Source organism: Ochotona curzoniae, unplaced genomic scaffold, assembly GCF_017591425.1.
Source record: "Ochotona curzoniae isolate NIBS_2020 unplaced genomic scaffold, NIBS_Ocur_1.0 contig_1, whole genome shotgun sequence".
NCBI lineage: Eukaryota > Metazoa > Chordata > Mammalia > Lagomorpha > Ochotonidae > Ochotona > Ochotona curzoniae.
The window spans coordinates 27002084-27015774 of NW_024464918.1; the positions used below are offsets into that span (position 1 = coordinate 27002084).

A 13691-nucleotide genomic window follows, 5' to 3' on the forward strand; every position below is an offset into this window, starting at 1 on the left:
CTGGCCGGACAGAGAAGGACTGGGGTCAGGGAGCAGGGGCTGGGGGACCTTCTCTGACATGTTGGCCCTGGGGATGGGACACGAGGGTGGGACACAGAGGGGCTGCCCAGTCCTCCTGGATGGCCAGGCCAGGCTTCAGCTCCTTGGTGGTGAGCCCAGTCTCTCACAGGGCAACTCCCTGCCTCCTCCTCTGACTGCTCCTAGGTGGAGGCAGGGGCCTGTGGGTGGGGGAGTCTGGGCCAGCTTGACCTCTGTTAGAAGCACAGGGGGCATCTGTCACCTTTCTTGTTCCCTGACCTCCTTCGGTGCTGTGCCTCCACCCACAGCTGTCCAGCCTGCACCCCACCCAGCACCCCTCCTACCCTGGGACACACAGCATGCCAGGAGGCTGCTCAGCCGGGTGCCCCTGACTTCACAACCACTTTCCACCCTGCCAACCACAGGACTCCCACTGCGGCACCGCAGTGGCTGGGAAGACCCTCCACCCCGCCAGTGGGTGCCCGGGGGCTCACCGTAGACAATGACAGCAGCTGAGGCGCTGCGTCGACGCGCCACGATGTTCTTGGCCACGCAGGTGTAGTTGGCCGTGTCGGCCAAGCGGGCCTGTCGCACCACCAGGCTGTGCTCCCGAGTGATGTACACGTTGGGGTCCAGAGCCGGGTCCACCAGGTCCTCGTTCCGCAGCCACTCCACCTGGGGAGGAGCCAGGCCACTGCAGGCCGCCCACACGGGCCCCCGACCCAAACAGAGGTGGGGGTGAGGCAGGGGGATGGGGCTGGAGCTGGGCAGGTGGAGATCAGGGAGCCTTGCCCGCTGTGCAGTAGGCACAGGAACCCCACACTCACCTCGGCTGGGGGGATGCCCTCTGGCGGGCGGCAGGGCAGCACAATGCCCTGCTCCAGGGATACCTCCTTGGCCAGCGGCTCCTGTTCAAAGTTCTTGCGCAAATCTGCAAGAAGGACAAGTGTGTCCCCCACAAGCATTGTGCCCAGCCACTCAGTCTTGTAGCACGTAGCAGGAGGGAGCACCAATCGCCCGGGAGGTGTGGCAGTGGCAAGGGCCTGTGGCCACAGGCACTGTTGGCATCTCTCAAGGCAGGGCTGTGAGGTGTTCTCAGATGCCTTCTCCAGGAAGCCTATTGCCCTGTTTGCTGGTGACAGTCCCTCCCCCTCCCCAGGGTCCACCAGGACTCACAGGCGATGCGGATGTAGGCTTTCTGGCTCTTGGTGGTGCCCGAGGAGCTCCATGCCACACACTGGCACCAGTACTCCTCCAGCCCAAACACCTTCTCCACCTGCTGCCTCGAGACATTGATGCGCACCTCCATGGCGGGCAGCCCTGTGGGCAGGAGGGATGGCTGGGTGGGCGGGGCACCAGGAAGCACCTCCACAGTGTGTGGGATCCCTGCCTTGCCCGTCACCTGTGGCGGGGTGCTGACTCAGGGCAACGCCTGTCTGGGCTGTGGGGGCGCGGCTAGGGAGAGGTCTGGGCGCACTGGCCTTGTGTCTCCTGCAGGTCAAATGCGGGCACTGCACCTCCCCTTACTGTCCTCTGTGACCCAAGGCCTGGCTCCCTGTCACACTCCTGAGGGCTTCTGATGTGACTTGGGGCACAGCATTAGCCGGCAGGGAGCCCAGAGCCCTGTTCTGTGAGGCAGATGGCTGAGGTGTGGGCCTTTGTGGGTGAGGGAGCTGGTAGGCAGCACTGGGCCCCTCCCTGGGGGGTGAGCAGGTGGCTAATGTAATATCTATTAACAATACAGTGAGAGCCTTCACACGGAAGGTAATAGACCCCTGGGACTAAGCAGGGCCTTTCCCGATGGGATCCCGTCCCACGTTTGCCCATGGATGGTACTGTTCCCACTCTCTGGTGGGCAAAGAGGGGGCAGCGCACAAACTCGCATAGGCCCACAGGAGGGGCTGGCTCACCCGTGCTGCAGGGCTCCCACCCTATGCCACCCGCCGCACCCTGACAGCAGGGGGTGCCGGGCCGGCCCTAGAAACCCTTCTGTCTACCCAGCAGGGAGATGCCAGTCACCCCCAACCCTCTTCTGCCCCTCACCCCTCACTTCTGTCTATAACCACAACCAGTGTCCCCAAGAGTGAGAAAAGATTGTTTCCAATTGTCTCCTCCTCCTGACCCCAATTTCCCTCGGGTCATTGGCTTATCAGAGAGAGAGAGAGAGGGGAGCCCGTGGCCAATGTGTTTCCATTGTTAACAGAGAAATTCAATTAGGACCACGGAGCTCAAGAGAGACCAAGCTGCCTTCTCCTTCCATTTCGCCCCCTGCCCCTCCCTGCATCTCTCCCTAGCTGTGGCTCAGCCTCTCATCTCACCCCTGTCCCTTTCCTTGTCACCAGCTGGCTCTCACAGTCATGGCAGTGTCCCCTCTGGCTGCGGTCACCATAGCTGGGCCACTTTCTCCTGTCCTTGGTCCTTTCTCCCACTCTCCCTTTGCTACCCCATGAGGCACCGAGGCCCTGCACCTGCGGCTGACCCACATGAGGTGGCGCCACAGGGTCCATGCACAGGACAGGCCCGGGCATCAGCTGCCACAGGTGTCTTGGGGAGAGAGGTCTTAGTTGAGAACAAGTTGTGGCTGGAGAAGGTCTTTCGCCCTTCCCTTTTCTCCTCTCAGCCTCTGGGGCACATCTCTTGCCCTGGTTGGATGGGTCTTTCTGTGCTGCCCGGGGCATCCACCACCAGTGCCCAGGAGAAAAGTTTAGGAGACTGGCATTAAATTTGTTTCCTTCCTTTTCCCTTTGTCCTCCCTTCCCGTCCGCTACTAATGGTGCCTTCCCAGCTGGCCCAGGAAGGAGGCCCTTGGGCCCCCAAAGCTGCAGGAGGGCCCTGAGCAGAGGTGGGTGGGGGACCAGACCCTGCCCTGCTGGACCTCTAACTAGGAGGCACGCCCTCCACCCCAGGGCTCCTTCAGCACCTGGTGCTGGAAGCAGTTCCCAGGTACACTGCAGTCTGTGCAGAGTGGGCACATGTGAGCAGGTGCCAGGCTTGGGGAATGACCAGAAGGCGGGGTGGTGGTGGTGTCCCAGGTTGGCTGCCCTGGGGCACGTGGGCACGCTGAGGATTCTTGGCTGGGCTTCTGGCTGGGAGTTTGAGGTCGAGTTGGGGTTTGCCCTCTCAGTTTCCCATCTGTTTATAACATAGTAAAGTGCCCCCCTGCTGGACTCCAAAGGTGGGTTTTGCACATTTCAAGCTCCTGTTGGTGATGGGGTCTGTCCATCACACCCCAGTCCCAAATACAGAGTGAGGACCATGGATTTGGGCAAAGCTCCTATGCTTGCTGCAACTGGCTGACTCCAGGAGGCATGTGGGCAGGCTTTCTGGTCTGTGTGGCCACATGGTGCCCCCGTCATGTGTGGGTGGGCTGGTAAGGAAAGCCTCTCTCTGCCACAAGGCACGCACTGGCTTTGGGTTGAAAGATCAATGAGATCAATAGCAATTCAGAAGTGCCCGCCGTGGGAGGCCTAAGGTTGAACGCTCAGGGTAGCAGCGGGCTGTGGTTACAGGTGGAAGGTGGCCCTGCCAGCTCTGCTTGTCAGCCTGGCCTGAATGGCACAAGCCCAGGGGAACCTGGCCAGCGAGCCTGCATCGAGGTCTGGCCCAGACCTATGATTGCTCATTCAGGTCAGGGCCTGGGTACCAGCCAAACCAGCCAAACCAGGCATGCCAAGACCTGGGGAGGGGGTAGCAGACAACAAGTGCTGTTCTAGGGCTTTTCAGCAGGTTCCAGATCCTCAAAGTTGCAATTTTCTCCATGTCACCTGTCCTTGGCCTGGGGCCATTGCCTCAAGGGTGGGAAGGCTCATTGTGACACAAAGTGGCATTGTGGAGGAGACGGAAGGAACTGCCTGGCACTGACCATCAGCTGAGCGTGTAAGATTTCAACCTCTCAACCGGCAAGGGGGCTCGTCTCCTTCCCATTTTACAGCTTCGGTAAATTGAGGTTGTATGCAGGGAGGGACAAGGGGTTGAGACTCAGACCCTCCCACCTGGCCCGTAAAGCAGCCGTGCTGACACTTCTGGTCCTGGCATCCAGAACTTTCTTGGGTCATAACTGGCACTGCCATTCTCCATCTCCCTCCCCGGAGGTAGGAACCAGAGCTGGGTCACTTGTATGAGGGCTGTAGGGGCTGAATTCCTGTACCCAGCGCAGAGCAGGGCACTGGGCAGGTACTCGGCTCACGCATGAGGACCACAGAGAACAAAGTGCAAGTAGCAGACACGCACAACGCCAGGAAAGCACAGGGCTGGGGCCTGGCCAGGAATCCCTGACCCAGACAAGGGGCAAGGGAGAGCCAGGAGACCACCCTCTGTCCTCTAGAGCTCCATTGAGTGCACAGAGACCGGCAATGGCAGATGCGGGGGCAGGTGGGTGGGGGGACATGACTGCTATACCCTTTGGGGATGCAGGACCAGTCCTAATTGAGGCTTCAATCTCCTTGGCAGGTGCTTCTAAGAATGCAGCGTGATGTTCAGACCTCTGCTTACGGCTGGATTATCACAGAACCTCTTCATGGCTAGGCCCCACCCTCCTCCAGGCTCCCTTTGCCAGGACTCGGCCTCCCATAGCTTGCTCAGGTCCCCAGGGCCCCTGAGGGTGAGCCCCTACCTCCCTGCCACCTGTGTGCCAGGCTCACTTCCAGGCAGCTTGAAGGCCCATCTGGGGCTCCTCCTCCTTGGAGCCCCAGCCCCCTTTCCTGCCCCAGTGTCCGTGTTTGTCCCCACTGCACTGCGGCCTGGGCCTTCTTATCCCACTGAGGGCCTACAACTGAGGTCGTAGGCGGGAAGCTGCTTGCTAAGGTTGGGGCAGAGGGGAAAGTTCACACATAGCTCTCCCCACTCTACCTTGGGGAGACGGGAGCAAACGTGGGTGGAATGGGTAGGATGGAGCAGCCACGGTCAGCTCTGGTCTCTGGGAGCCCTGGAACCTGGACAAGCGTGTGCCTGCTGGCGCGCTCACTACCTCAGTCTAGGGCTAGAGTGAGGACTGGGGGCTCCTGGTGCCCTGGACCGCCCCACTGCACCTCTCAGCCAAGTCCTCTGGTTTTCTCTTGGGTCTCAAAGTCGGCCTCTACTGCCAGGCCCCTGCTGACCTCCAAAGTCACCAGTAACTCCGGCCTTGTTGCTCTGCAGCCTGATCCCAGAGAGCAGTGAGGTCACCTCAGCCCAGTGCTTCCCACATCCATTGTCGTCTGCCTCCAGGCCCTTTCCAGCGAAGCCTTCCTCCTCTTCCTCCCCCTGAGCAATCCTCACACCTCTCTCCACCTCCCCCAAGCAGCCTCTCTGGGTTTCCTGGGCAGCCTCGATCCTATCTCCTCTGTCTGCGTGGGACGTTGGGGGGCTGTCCCCAACAGGTAGGGGGTGCTCAGGGAACATGGGAATGGATGAAGACATGCTCAGAAGAGACGATCTCCGAGTGTGTGGGACTCATTGCCTGTAGTGCCCCTCCATGTGTGCGCATCTCTGGCCTGGATGCCCTGGCTTGTCCCTGCTGCCCCGCCGCCCCCTGGTGCCCCTGGGGCACTACAGTGAGAAGGTGTTCATTCTCCCACTGAGCTAGCGAGGGGTGGGGGCTCCCTGTGTGCACACATGGGCTCCCGGCCGTGACACTCCTCCCCGGCTTGGTGATTCGGGGGGGGGTGCTTGGACACCCTCCCACCCTTGCCACCTGCAGGTGGAGCAGGTGCCTGGCAGATTGCTCCCGTCTGGCCTCACCGCTGCTGCTGTCCGTGCTCCTCTCAATCACGTGGTCCACCTGGCGCACCCACTCCCCGTTGCACTTGAAGAAGATCTGCGTGGCGGGCATGGCCTTGCACACCAGCAGCACCGGCTTGTTCTTGACGATGTACACGTCTTCGGGCTCCACTAGGAAGTGGGGAAGCAGCTCAGGGTTGCCACCAGGCACGGGGTTGGCCACCGTGGCGCTCTGCTGGGCACCTGCGGTGGAATCAGAGACGGCAGGTGAGCCTGGGCAGGGACACAGCTTGGAACACATCCCAGGGCAGAGGTGGAGGGAGTGAGGCTGGCCCATCTCTTGAGCCTCAGGGTCCTCCTTGCAAAACAGGGCAGAAGGAGCTGACACAGTGCCTCACGGCTAACCCTCTACCTCCAAGCACCAGCATCTCTGGCTGCTCCACTTCTGATCCAGCTCTGCTGATGACTTAAAAGGCTGCAGAGGGGCCCGGCGTGGTGGCGCAAGTGGTTAAAGGTCCTCACCTTGCACGCCCGGGATCCCATATGGGCGCCGGTTCTAATCCCGGCAGCCCCGCTTCCCTTCCAGCTCCCTGCCTGTGGCCTGGGAAAGCAGTCGAGGACAGCCCAAAGCTTTGGGACCCTGCACCCGCGTGGGAGACCCGGAGGAGGCTCCTGGCTTCGGATCGGCATAGTATCGGCCCGTTGCGCTCACTTGGGGAGTGAATCATCGGACGGAAGATCTTCCTCTCTGTCTCTCCTCTCTGTATATCCGCCTTTCCAATCAAAAAATAATAAAAATAAATCTTTAAAAAAAAAAAAAGAAGGCTGCAGAGGCTGGTCCTTGGGACCCTGCAACTGTGTGGGCAACCAAGAGGGGGCTCCTGGCTTCAGATCGGCTCAGCTCTGGCTGTTGTAGCCATCTGGGGAGTGAACAAGTGGATGGGGGATCTTTTTCTACCTTTCAAATAAAAATAAATAAATATGTGTGGTTTTTTTAAAGAAAAGAAAAAAGAAAAATGGGGCAGAAACAGCCCATAGACTACAGAAACAGGGGCCGGGGAGAGGGGGTGTGACCTCAGGGGGCACTTGCTATGGGAAAAGTTCAGAAGGAACACCCAGGCTGTGGACCCCGACTCCCACTCCCAAACCCAGGGAAAGCTGAAAGGGGCTGGGCAACCTGGCAGGGAAGCCCTTCGAACTGCTATGAGGGCAGGCGAGCTACTTCCAGGTTCAACTACGGAGTGAAGAAGGGAGAAAGGCGAGCTGGTGGGGGTGCAGACTGGAGGGCTGTCTGGAGGAGGTGTCCTTGGCAGTACTGCTACCAGGCCTGAGTTTCCAGGCCCGAGCAAGCAGCACAGGCAGGCTGGGAGCTGGGAATCTGGTGGAGGGCTCCAGGCCCTGGGCACTCCCTGCAGATTGACTGTGGTTTCCTTCTCATTGTAGCTGAAAACCACAATTATCCCACAGGGCACTGTGTGTGTGTGTGTGTGTGTGTGTGTGTGTGTGTGTGTGTGTGTGTGTGTGTGTGTGTGTGTTGTCTTACTGCGCAGGTCATTGGCTCTGGGATCTGTGTGTGTGTGTGTGTCACTGTACAGGTCATGGGTTCTGGGATCCAGTGGGAGGTGACCCCAGGAGCAGGCTGACTGGTCTGTTCCACCACAGGTGCCCCTGAGAGGAGGTGGGTGCCCCCACCCAGCCTTGCCCTGCTTCAGGGACCCTGTAATTCTACCCCAACCCCAGCACACGCTTAGCAGTGAATGGGGTCCTGGCAAAAAGGAGGGGGGATTGGAAGGTGGGCTTCTGAGACCTGGGGGAGGTACAGGCTTTGTGAGAAAGAGATCGGGACCACCCACAGAGAGTCCACAGTCCCCCTCCCATGCTGGCCTTTTGGGGTCCCCTCTCCGCCATCTGGGCATCTGGAGCCCACCCAGGGTTCTCAAGAGCAATGCCGACCCCTAGGACCTGGCCTCTCCCCCACCCAACCTGCCCAGGGCAGGCTGCCCCTTTTCTTCTGGTGCCCGGGCTCTTTCCACAAAGCAGGCCTGCACCCCACCCCCTGCAGGTGTCCCAGAGGCCTGTTGCAGGCTGGGCTGGACCTGCCTCCAAGGCTCCACCCCGAGCCTGTATCCCTGATGGCAAGATGCGGGGAGAGGTACTGTGAGGCTCAGTGAGTGTGAGCTGCTGGCAGCACCCAGGAGTGTCACTCTCACCAGGCAGGGAGCAGGGCACCCAAAGGGAGGCCAGGCACAGAGTTGGCAGTGCCTCAGGGCACAGGGGCTGAGTCTCTCAGAGGCTTGAGGTGGGTCTCTGTCAGCAGTGGGTCTGCCCTCTTTCAGAAAGAGGGCGCCCTGCCCAGGCCCAGCCCTGGGCTCGTCCATACCATGCCTGCGGTTCGTGCTGTGGGCTCGGGAAAGTGAGGGCATGGACAGAGGTGGGGTGGCCCCACTGTCACACATGGGGAATGGAGGCCCGACTCCAGCTCTGACCATGGATGCAAAAAGTGTGGGGCGGGGGCAGGGCCCCTCCCATGACCCACTGTGGCTCTTCAAGGTCACTGCCAGGGGCCAGCCCTGGCCCAGGCAGGGGGTTCCACTGAGTCTGCTTCTCCATAGGGTTCAGGCCTCCCAAGTCTGACAGAATGGTGCAACTGGCAGGGGGTAGTGATGCAGGGGTGGGACAGGGAGTGGGCATGCCCCGCCCCCAGCCTCTCTATCCATCAGCGTACCCAGCACTGCCTGCTTCAGCCGCCCGCTGAACCCTGTGCCATGTCTCATGTCTGCATTTAACTGCTAATGAAAAATAAATGTACTGTGACCAATAAGGGACATAGCTCACTTCTCCAGGGCCTCCGTCACGCCACGCTGCCATGGCCTCCCCCACCTTGGGGAGGGGGGCACTTCCTGGGTGGCCCCAGGGGGCACTCTTCAGGCTGCAGCTCTGCCCTCTAGCAAGGGCACGCGAAACCAGCACTGGGCAGAAGGGTGGGGTGCCAAGTCCTATCAGGAGTCCTGTGGGAGCTCTGAGCTGCTGTGTTCTGTCGCCTCAATCCTGTGGTTGGCACCTGAGACCCGACCACCCTGCCTCCTCCACCAGGGTGCCGGTCAGGCCTCTCACCTGAACACACGTGCAGCAGGCCCGCGGAAGGTCCTCTCTGCTACCTATTCCTACACCGAGTAGGGCCGGCCCTGGACTGGGATACTGTGAGCTTTCTGCAGAGCTGCTGGGGCTCCGCCACCTGCTGCCACCTCGCCCTGGGCCCCGTTCTGCCAGTGTCATGGCCCGCATGGCTGCCATGGAGGCGTCAGCGCTCTCCTGCACACTCACCTGTCCCCCAAGACCCTAACGGCCCACCCCAGCTTTCTGCCGCTCCTCCTCAACATCTAGCATCTGCCTACCTGCTCTCCAGAAGGTGGCCCCAGCATGGCTCCCCTCCCTTGCCCTGCCTCCCCCACACCAGTCCTCTCTGGGCCGTGGATTTCATCACAGCTGAGGGTTGCAGGCGGCACCCCCACCTGCACTACAGGAGCAGGGCCCCTGGCTCCAGCCCCAGCTTCACTTAGCCCTGGTTCCTGCAGATTCCTCCATCAGGCCCCGGGCATGACCTCCCTACTTGCACATGGCGTGGCCTCACTGCCCGGCAATCAGAGAGGAATCCATCCACCAGCAGGTTCGGCAGGGGCCTTTGGCTCCCAGAACTGCAGGCAGGCTGTGCCATGGGAACGGCCCCTCCTCCCCGGAGTAAGGGGATCCCTGGGTAGCTAAGCATGAGGCCTATGCCCCTTTTACCTAAGCCACGAAATGTCCCTATTCACTCATATGTGAGTACTACCCTGTGTCAAGAACCCTGCCAGGCATTGTGACACATGGTGAGGCCACATGGGCCCCTTTCAGATGCCCATGAGGCTGACAGAAGGTAAAAGGGGTGGGGCCGCACTGTGGCACAATCAGCTAAGCCTCCACCTGCAGTGCCAGCCATCCCACATGGGTACTGCTTTGGAAGCTGGCTGCTCCACTTCCCATCCTATTTCCTGCTAGTGCTCCTAGGAGAGCAGTAGAGGATGGCCCAGGTGCCCAGACTCTTGTGCCTGCACAGGAGACCCAGATGAGCCTCCAGCTTCCAGTGAGGCCAGCTTGGGGGTTTTTAGGGTGGACTAAGATGTTGGGGGCTGTGTGCAAGGCCTGGCCCGACCTCCCTGCAGGGGTGCCATGGGTGTCTGGTGGCTCCAACTGTGGTGAATTCAACCCTCCTGGTCTGCTGGGGAAGATCAGCCAGCAAAGGCGCTGCCTTCTCCAGGAAGCCCTCCTGAATCCACGTCACACTGTCCTTAGCCCCCTGTCCGCCTACCCCGAGTCCCCCTCCAACACAGGCCACATCCAGGACTGGGACAGCTACATCTACCCTAAGGCCATAACTTCCACGGGGTAGGAGCCCAGGTCTGGCCTGGATGTGGATGGGCTGTTTGTTGAATGACTCACCTCCCTTCTTATAATGTTGGGCTTGCCCCAGAGTGGCCTATTCCCTCGGTGAGAGACATGGGGAGGGAGCAGAGCTCTGCAGGGGTTCCTGGTCACCCACGGCCACCCACGGCCACCCACAGCCACCCACGGCCACCCACGGCCACCTCTGGTCACTCCTGGCTATGCTGCTGCTTTTTCAGGCTCCCCCACCCCCATCTACACTCCAGGAGGGTGAGACTTGCCTAGGTGGCTCTGAGGCCCCGGGTGGGTGTGAAAGCGCTTTCAAATGTTTTATTTTTAAAAGTCCCACGGAACTATGAGGTGTGATTAATCGAGCTATTAACAAACTCAGTGAGGCCTCCATCCCTGGGAGCAGGGAGGCGGACTGGGGGGCAGGGTGTCACCTGGCCTCCTCCTAGAGCTGCCAGCGCCTTGCCAACCCCCATTGCCACCTGCTCCTCTCATCTGCCCAGCAGCTCTGGGCAGGGGGTGGGCACTGCATCCTCTCATTGCAGACTGCTAGGGGAGCCTCATGGAGGCCTCTCCCTCGCCCCAGGAGTTGGGGGTTGCACCCTGGAGATCATAGGGCCAGGCGGGGAGAGGAGAGTGCCAGGAGCTGGAGGCCGTGCCTTTTCTCACAGCCCATGCTGTCCTCCCCCATCCCCATCCCGGGCTGCACCCGTAGCACCCAGACACTTGCGATTCCTCGAGGGCTTTTGCACCACCTGTGCCAGGCTCGGCCTCCCTCCTGCTTTCTGGCTAACAGCATCTGATTTTCCCCTGAGACCGGGACCAGAGCCCCAGGCCTGACCCTGACTCAGGCTGACTCCCCCGCCCCCACCCGGCCCATTGATTCCCAGGCTCACATACAGGTCACCCCACCTGAGCAGTGGGGCCCTAGGATCTGGCGCTTGTACTTTGGAAGACAGAAGCTCCCTGCTGAACTCTGGCCCGGGGCCACAGAGTCCTGGAGCTGCAGACCACCAGCAGGGCATGGCCCATGGGCCACAGTGGGCCAAGGGCAAGGGGAGGGATGTTCACAGGTCTGGAGCAGCAGCTTGGGGAATGGCAACAGCCAGAAGAGAGAAGCCAACTTCTCCTGGCATCTGGGGTCTAGAGTCTCCCCTCCCTGCCCCGACCTCAAGGCACAGCAACCCCCACTGCTAGGCACACAGACCAAGGCCTCACTCACTTGGCTGGAGCAATTGATCCAAATGCCCAGCTCAAACATCACCTCCTCTGAGAGGCCTGCCCTGACCACCAGGCTGAGCTGGCCACACCTCCTCAGAGAACCTTGCTCAAAAAAATCCCCCTGGCTCCCTTGATGTTCTGTCTGCCCCCTCGATCAGGTGCTGGCATTCTGAGAGCAAGGCCACGCCCTGTGGCTGCGCTGGCCCTGCGCACAGCCTGGCCCGTGCAGACTCACAGAGAGTGCCCAGTGTGTGCTGAACAGATGCTGAACATCGATCCCTGGACCGGGACCGGAGCCCAGAAATCCAGGGCTGGAGGTAGAGTACACGACTCCAGCCTGGCTGCAAACCAGCTCTGCTCTGCTCCAAGCCGGCGCTCATTCAGACGACTGAGCCGGCAAGGAGGCAGACAGAGAGGCTGATGCAGCTCTGCAGGGCCCCAGGGGCGGCTGGGAGGAGGTGCTGGGCCGTCTGCGGGAATGCTGGGGGGTGCAGCGTGAGCCTTGGGGTTCCGTGGCAGGCTGGTGAGTTTGCAGGTGCAGGGGGATGGGACCACCTGTGCAGCCTGAGCCAGCTGTGTGTGTTATTATCTTTAAACATGGACACGTGTGCTCTGTGCCAGGAGGTTCTGAAAAGCAGGGACAGGCTCTGCACTGGTTGAGGGAAGGGAGAATGAGGGGGTGAAGGGCAGAGGGGTGCTGGGAGGGCAAGGGAGCTCCATACCCCCCACTCACACCCAGCATCTGGGCACATATTAGGAGCTGCGAGATGCCAGGTGGCAACTTGCAGACAGACGGTGTGTGCAGGGAGGTGACCCTTGGAGATCACCCGCCTGGAGCACGAGGTCGCAGGACCCCTTAGACACCAGACATAAGAGCCTGCACTGCCCGCCCACCAGCAGCTTCCCAGGGGATGTGAGCCCCACCAAACATCCCTGTGCGAACCACCTGTGTCCACAGCCTGCCCTGGCATGTGTGTGAAACGGGGACACAGTGCTGACCCCACGCAGGGATCCAGGGAGGGTTAGGCATGCAGCCTGCCCCCCATCGCAGCCACCTGCCGCCCCAGGAAAAGGGTCCTTGGTGAGCAGGGCCAGCACCGACACCAGTTTCCCTGTGCCCATCGCGTGCTAACCAGATGAGGGATGGGACAAAGACAGGGGTGACTGTGACGGGCTCGACTGTGATGGGGTCCCAGCACTCAGTGTCACCAGAAGGCAGGGTTGTTCTCCCTACACCGCCCCGACCTAAGTTCATCCCTCACATTCAGACGCTGGACTCCGGTTTCCAAGGAAACGCACGCATGAAAGTGTCACGGAAGCCCAGCCACCTCCCTGGGATGGCAGGAAAGTCACCCTCCTCCCCAGTGAGCTCCAGAGACCTGGTCACAAGGACAGGCACAGGCCCCAAGAGCAGGACAAGGCGACTACTGACGCAGAGACCAGTGTGGCAGACGGTCACGGTGGGGCCACACCGCCCGCCACCTGCCCAGCGCGGGCTTAGTACACGTGCCCGCACACTCAAGTTTCTTCCCTCAGCTCTTTAGACCCATGTGGCACTGAGGACATGCGGAAGGCCACGGGACCCACAAAGTGCTTCTGCCAAATAATCCTCCTAGGCTGGTGTCTGACCCCGCCTCCTCTCCTTCTGCTCCCATCTGCCTCCATGGCTCAATCGCTTAATCCTCCCCCTGCAAGTGCCTGGATCCCATATAGACATCGGTTCATGTCCCAGTTGCTCCACTTCCATCCAGCTCCCTGCTTATGACCTGGGAAAGCAATGGAGGACAGCCCAGAGCCTTGGGACCCTGCACCCGCATGGGACACCAAGAAGCTCCTGGCTCCTGGCTTTGGATCGGCTCAGCTCCAGCCTTTATGGCCATTTGGGGAGAGAATCAGCAGACAGAAGATTTTTCTCTGTGTCTCCTTCTCTCTGTAGATATGCCTTTCCAACGATAATAAATTGAAACAAAACAAACAAACCCCTCTCCCCCCTGACTCCACTTCAGGGCCTTTGCACCTGCGCATCCCACTTCCTGCAGCATAGCAGCTGCCCTCCTGGAATCCCTCAGTTCTCACTCGGCCCTGGCCTCTTCAAAGAGACCCCTCCAGGAGGCCCTCTGCCCCCCAGGCCCCGCCCATTGCCAGTTCCTGTTGTACCCACTATTACTGGACATCATCTTGCCCCGGCACTCATTCGATGGTCGCCCTCTTCCCCTAAGCCATGCTCTGACAGCAGGGACCGCATCTGCTGTGCTCACTGCCGCAGTCCGGGCACACGGCCAGGGCCGGGCCCAGGTGCTCCAGTGCGCACCACTGACACACAGCCC

The 13691-nt window shown here is 60.6% G+C and overlaps 1 protein-coding gene across 2 annotated transcripts in view; it reads right to left on the reverse strand.

The window, feature by feature from the left end:
- UNC5A (unc-5 netrin receptor A) overlaps nucleotides 1–13691 on the reverse strand; it is a 55657-nt gene that overhangs the window by 7701 nt on the left and 34265 nt on the right. For both annotated transcript variants that reach the window (XM_040964165.1, XM_040964075.1), the window contains exons 2-5: nucleotides 5737–5958; nucleotides 1195–1338; nucleotides 846–949; nucleotides 513–693 (exon numbers count right to left, since the gene is read on the reverse strand). In XM_040964165.1, coding sequence (XP_040820099.1) covers nucleotides 513–693; nucleotides 846–949; nucleotides 1195–1338; nucleotides 5737–5958 — 651 coding nt within the window. The remainder of the gene's footprint in view (nucleotides 1–512; nucleotides 694–845; nucleotides 950–1194; nucleotides 1339–5736; nucleotides 5959–13691) is intronic.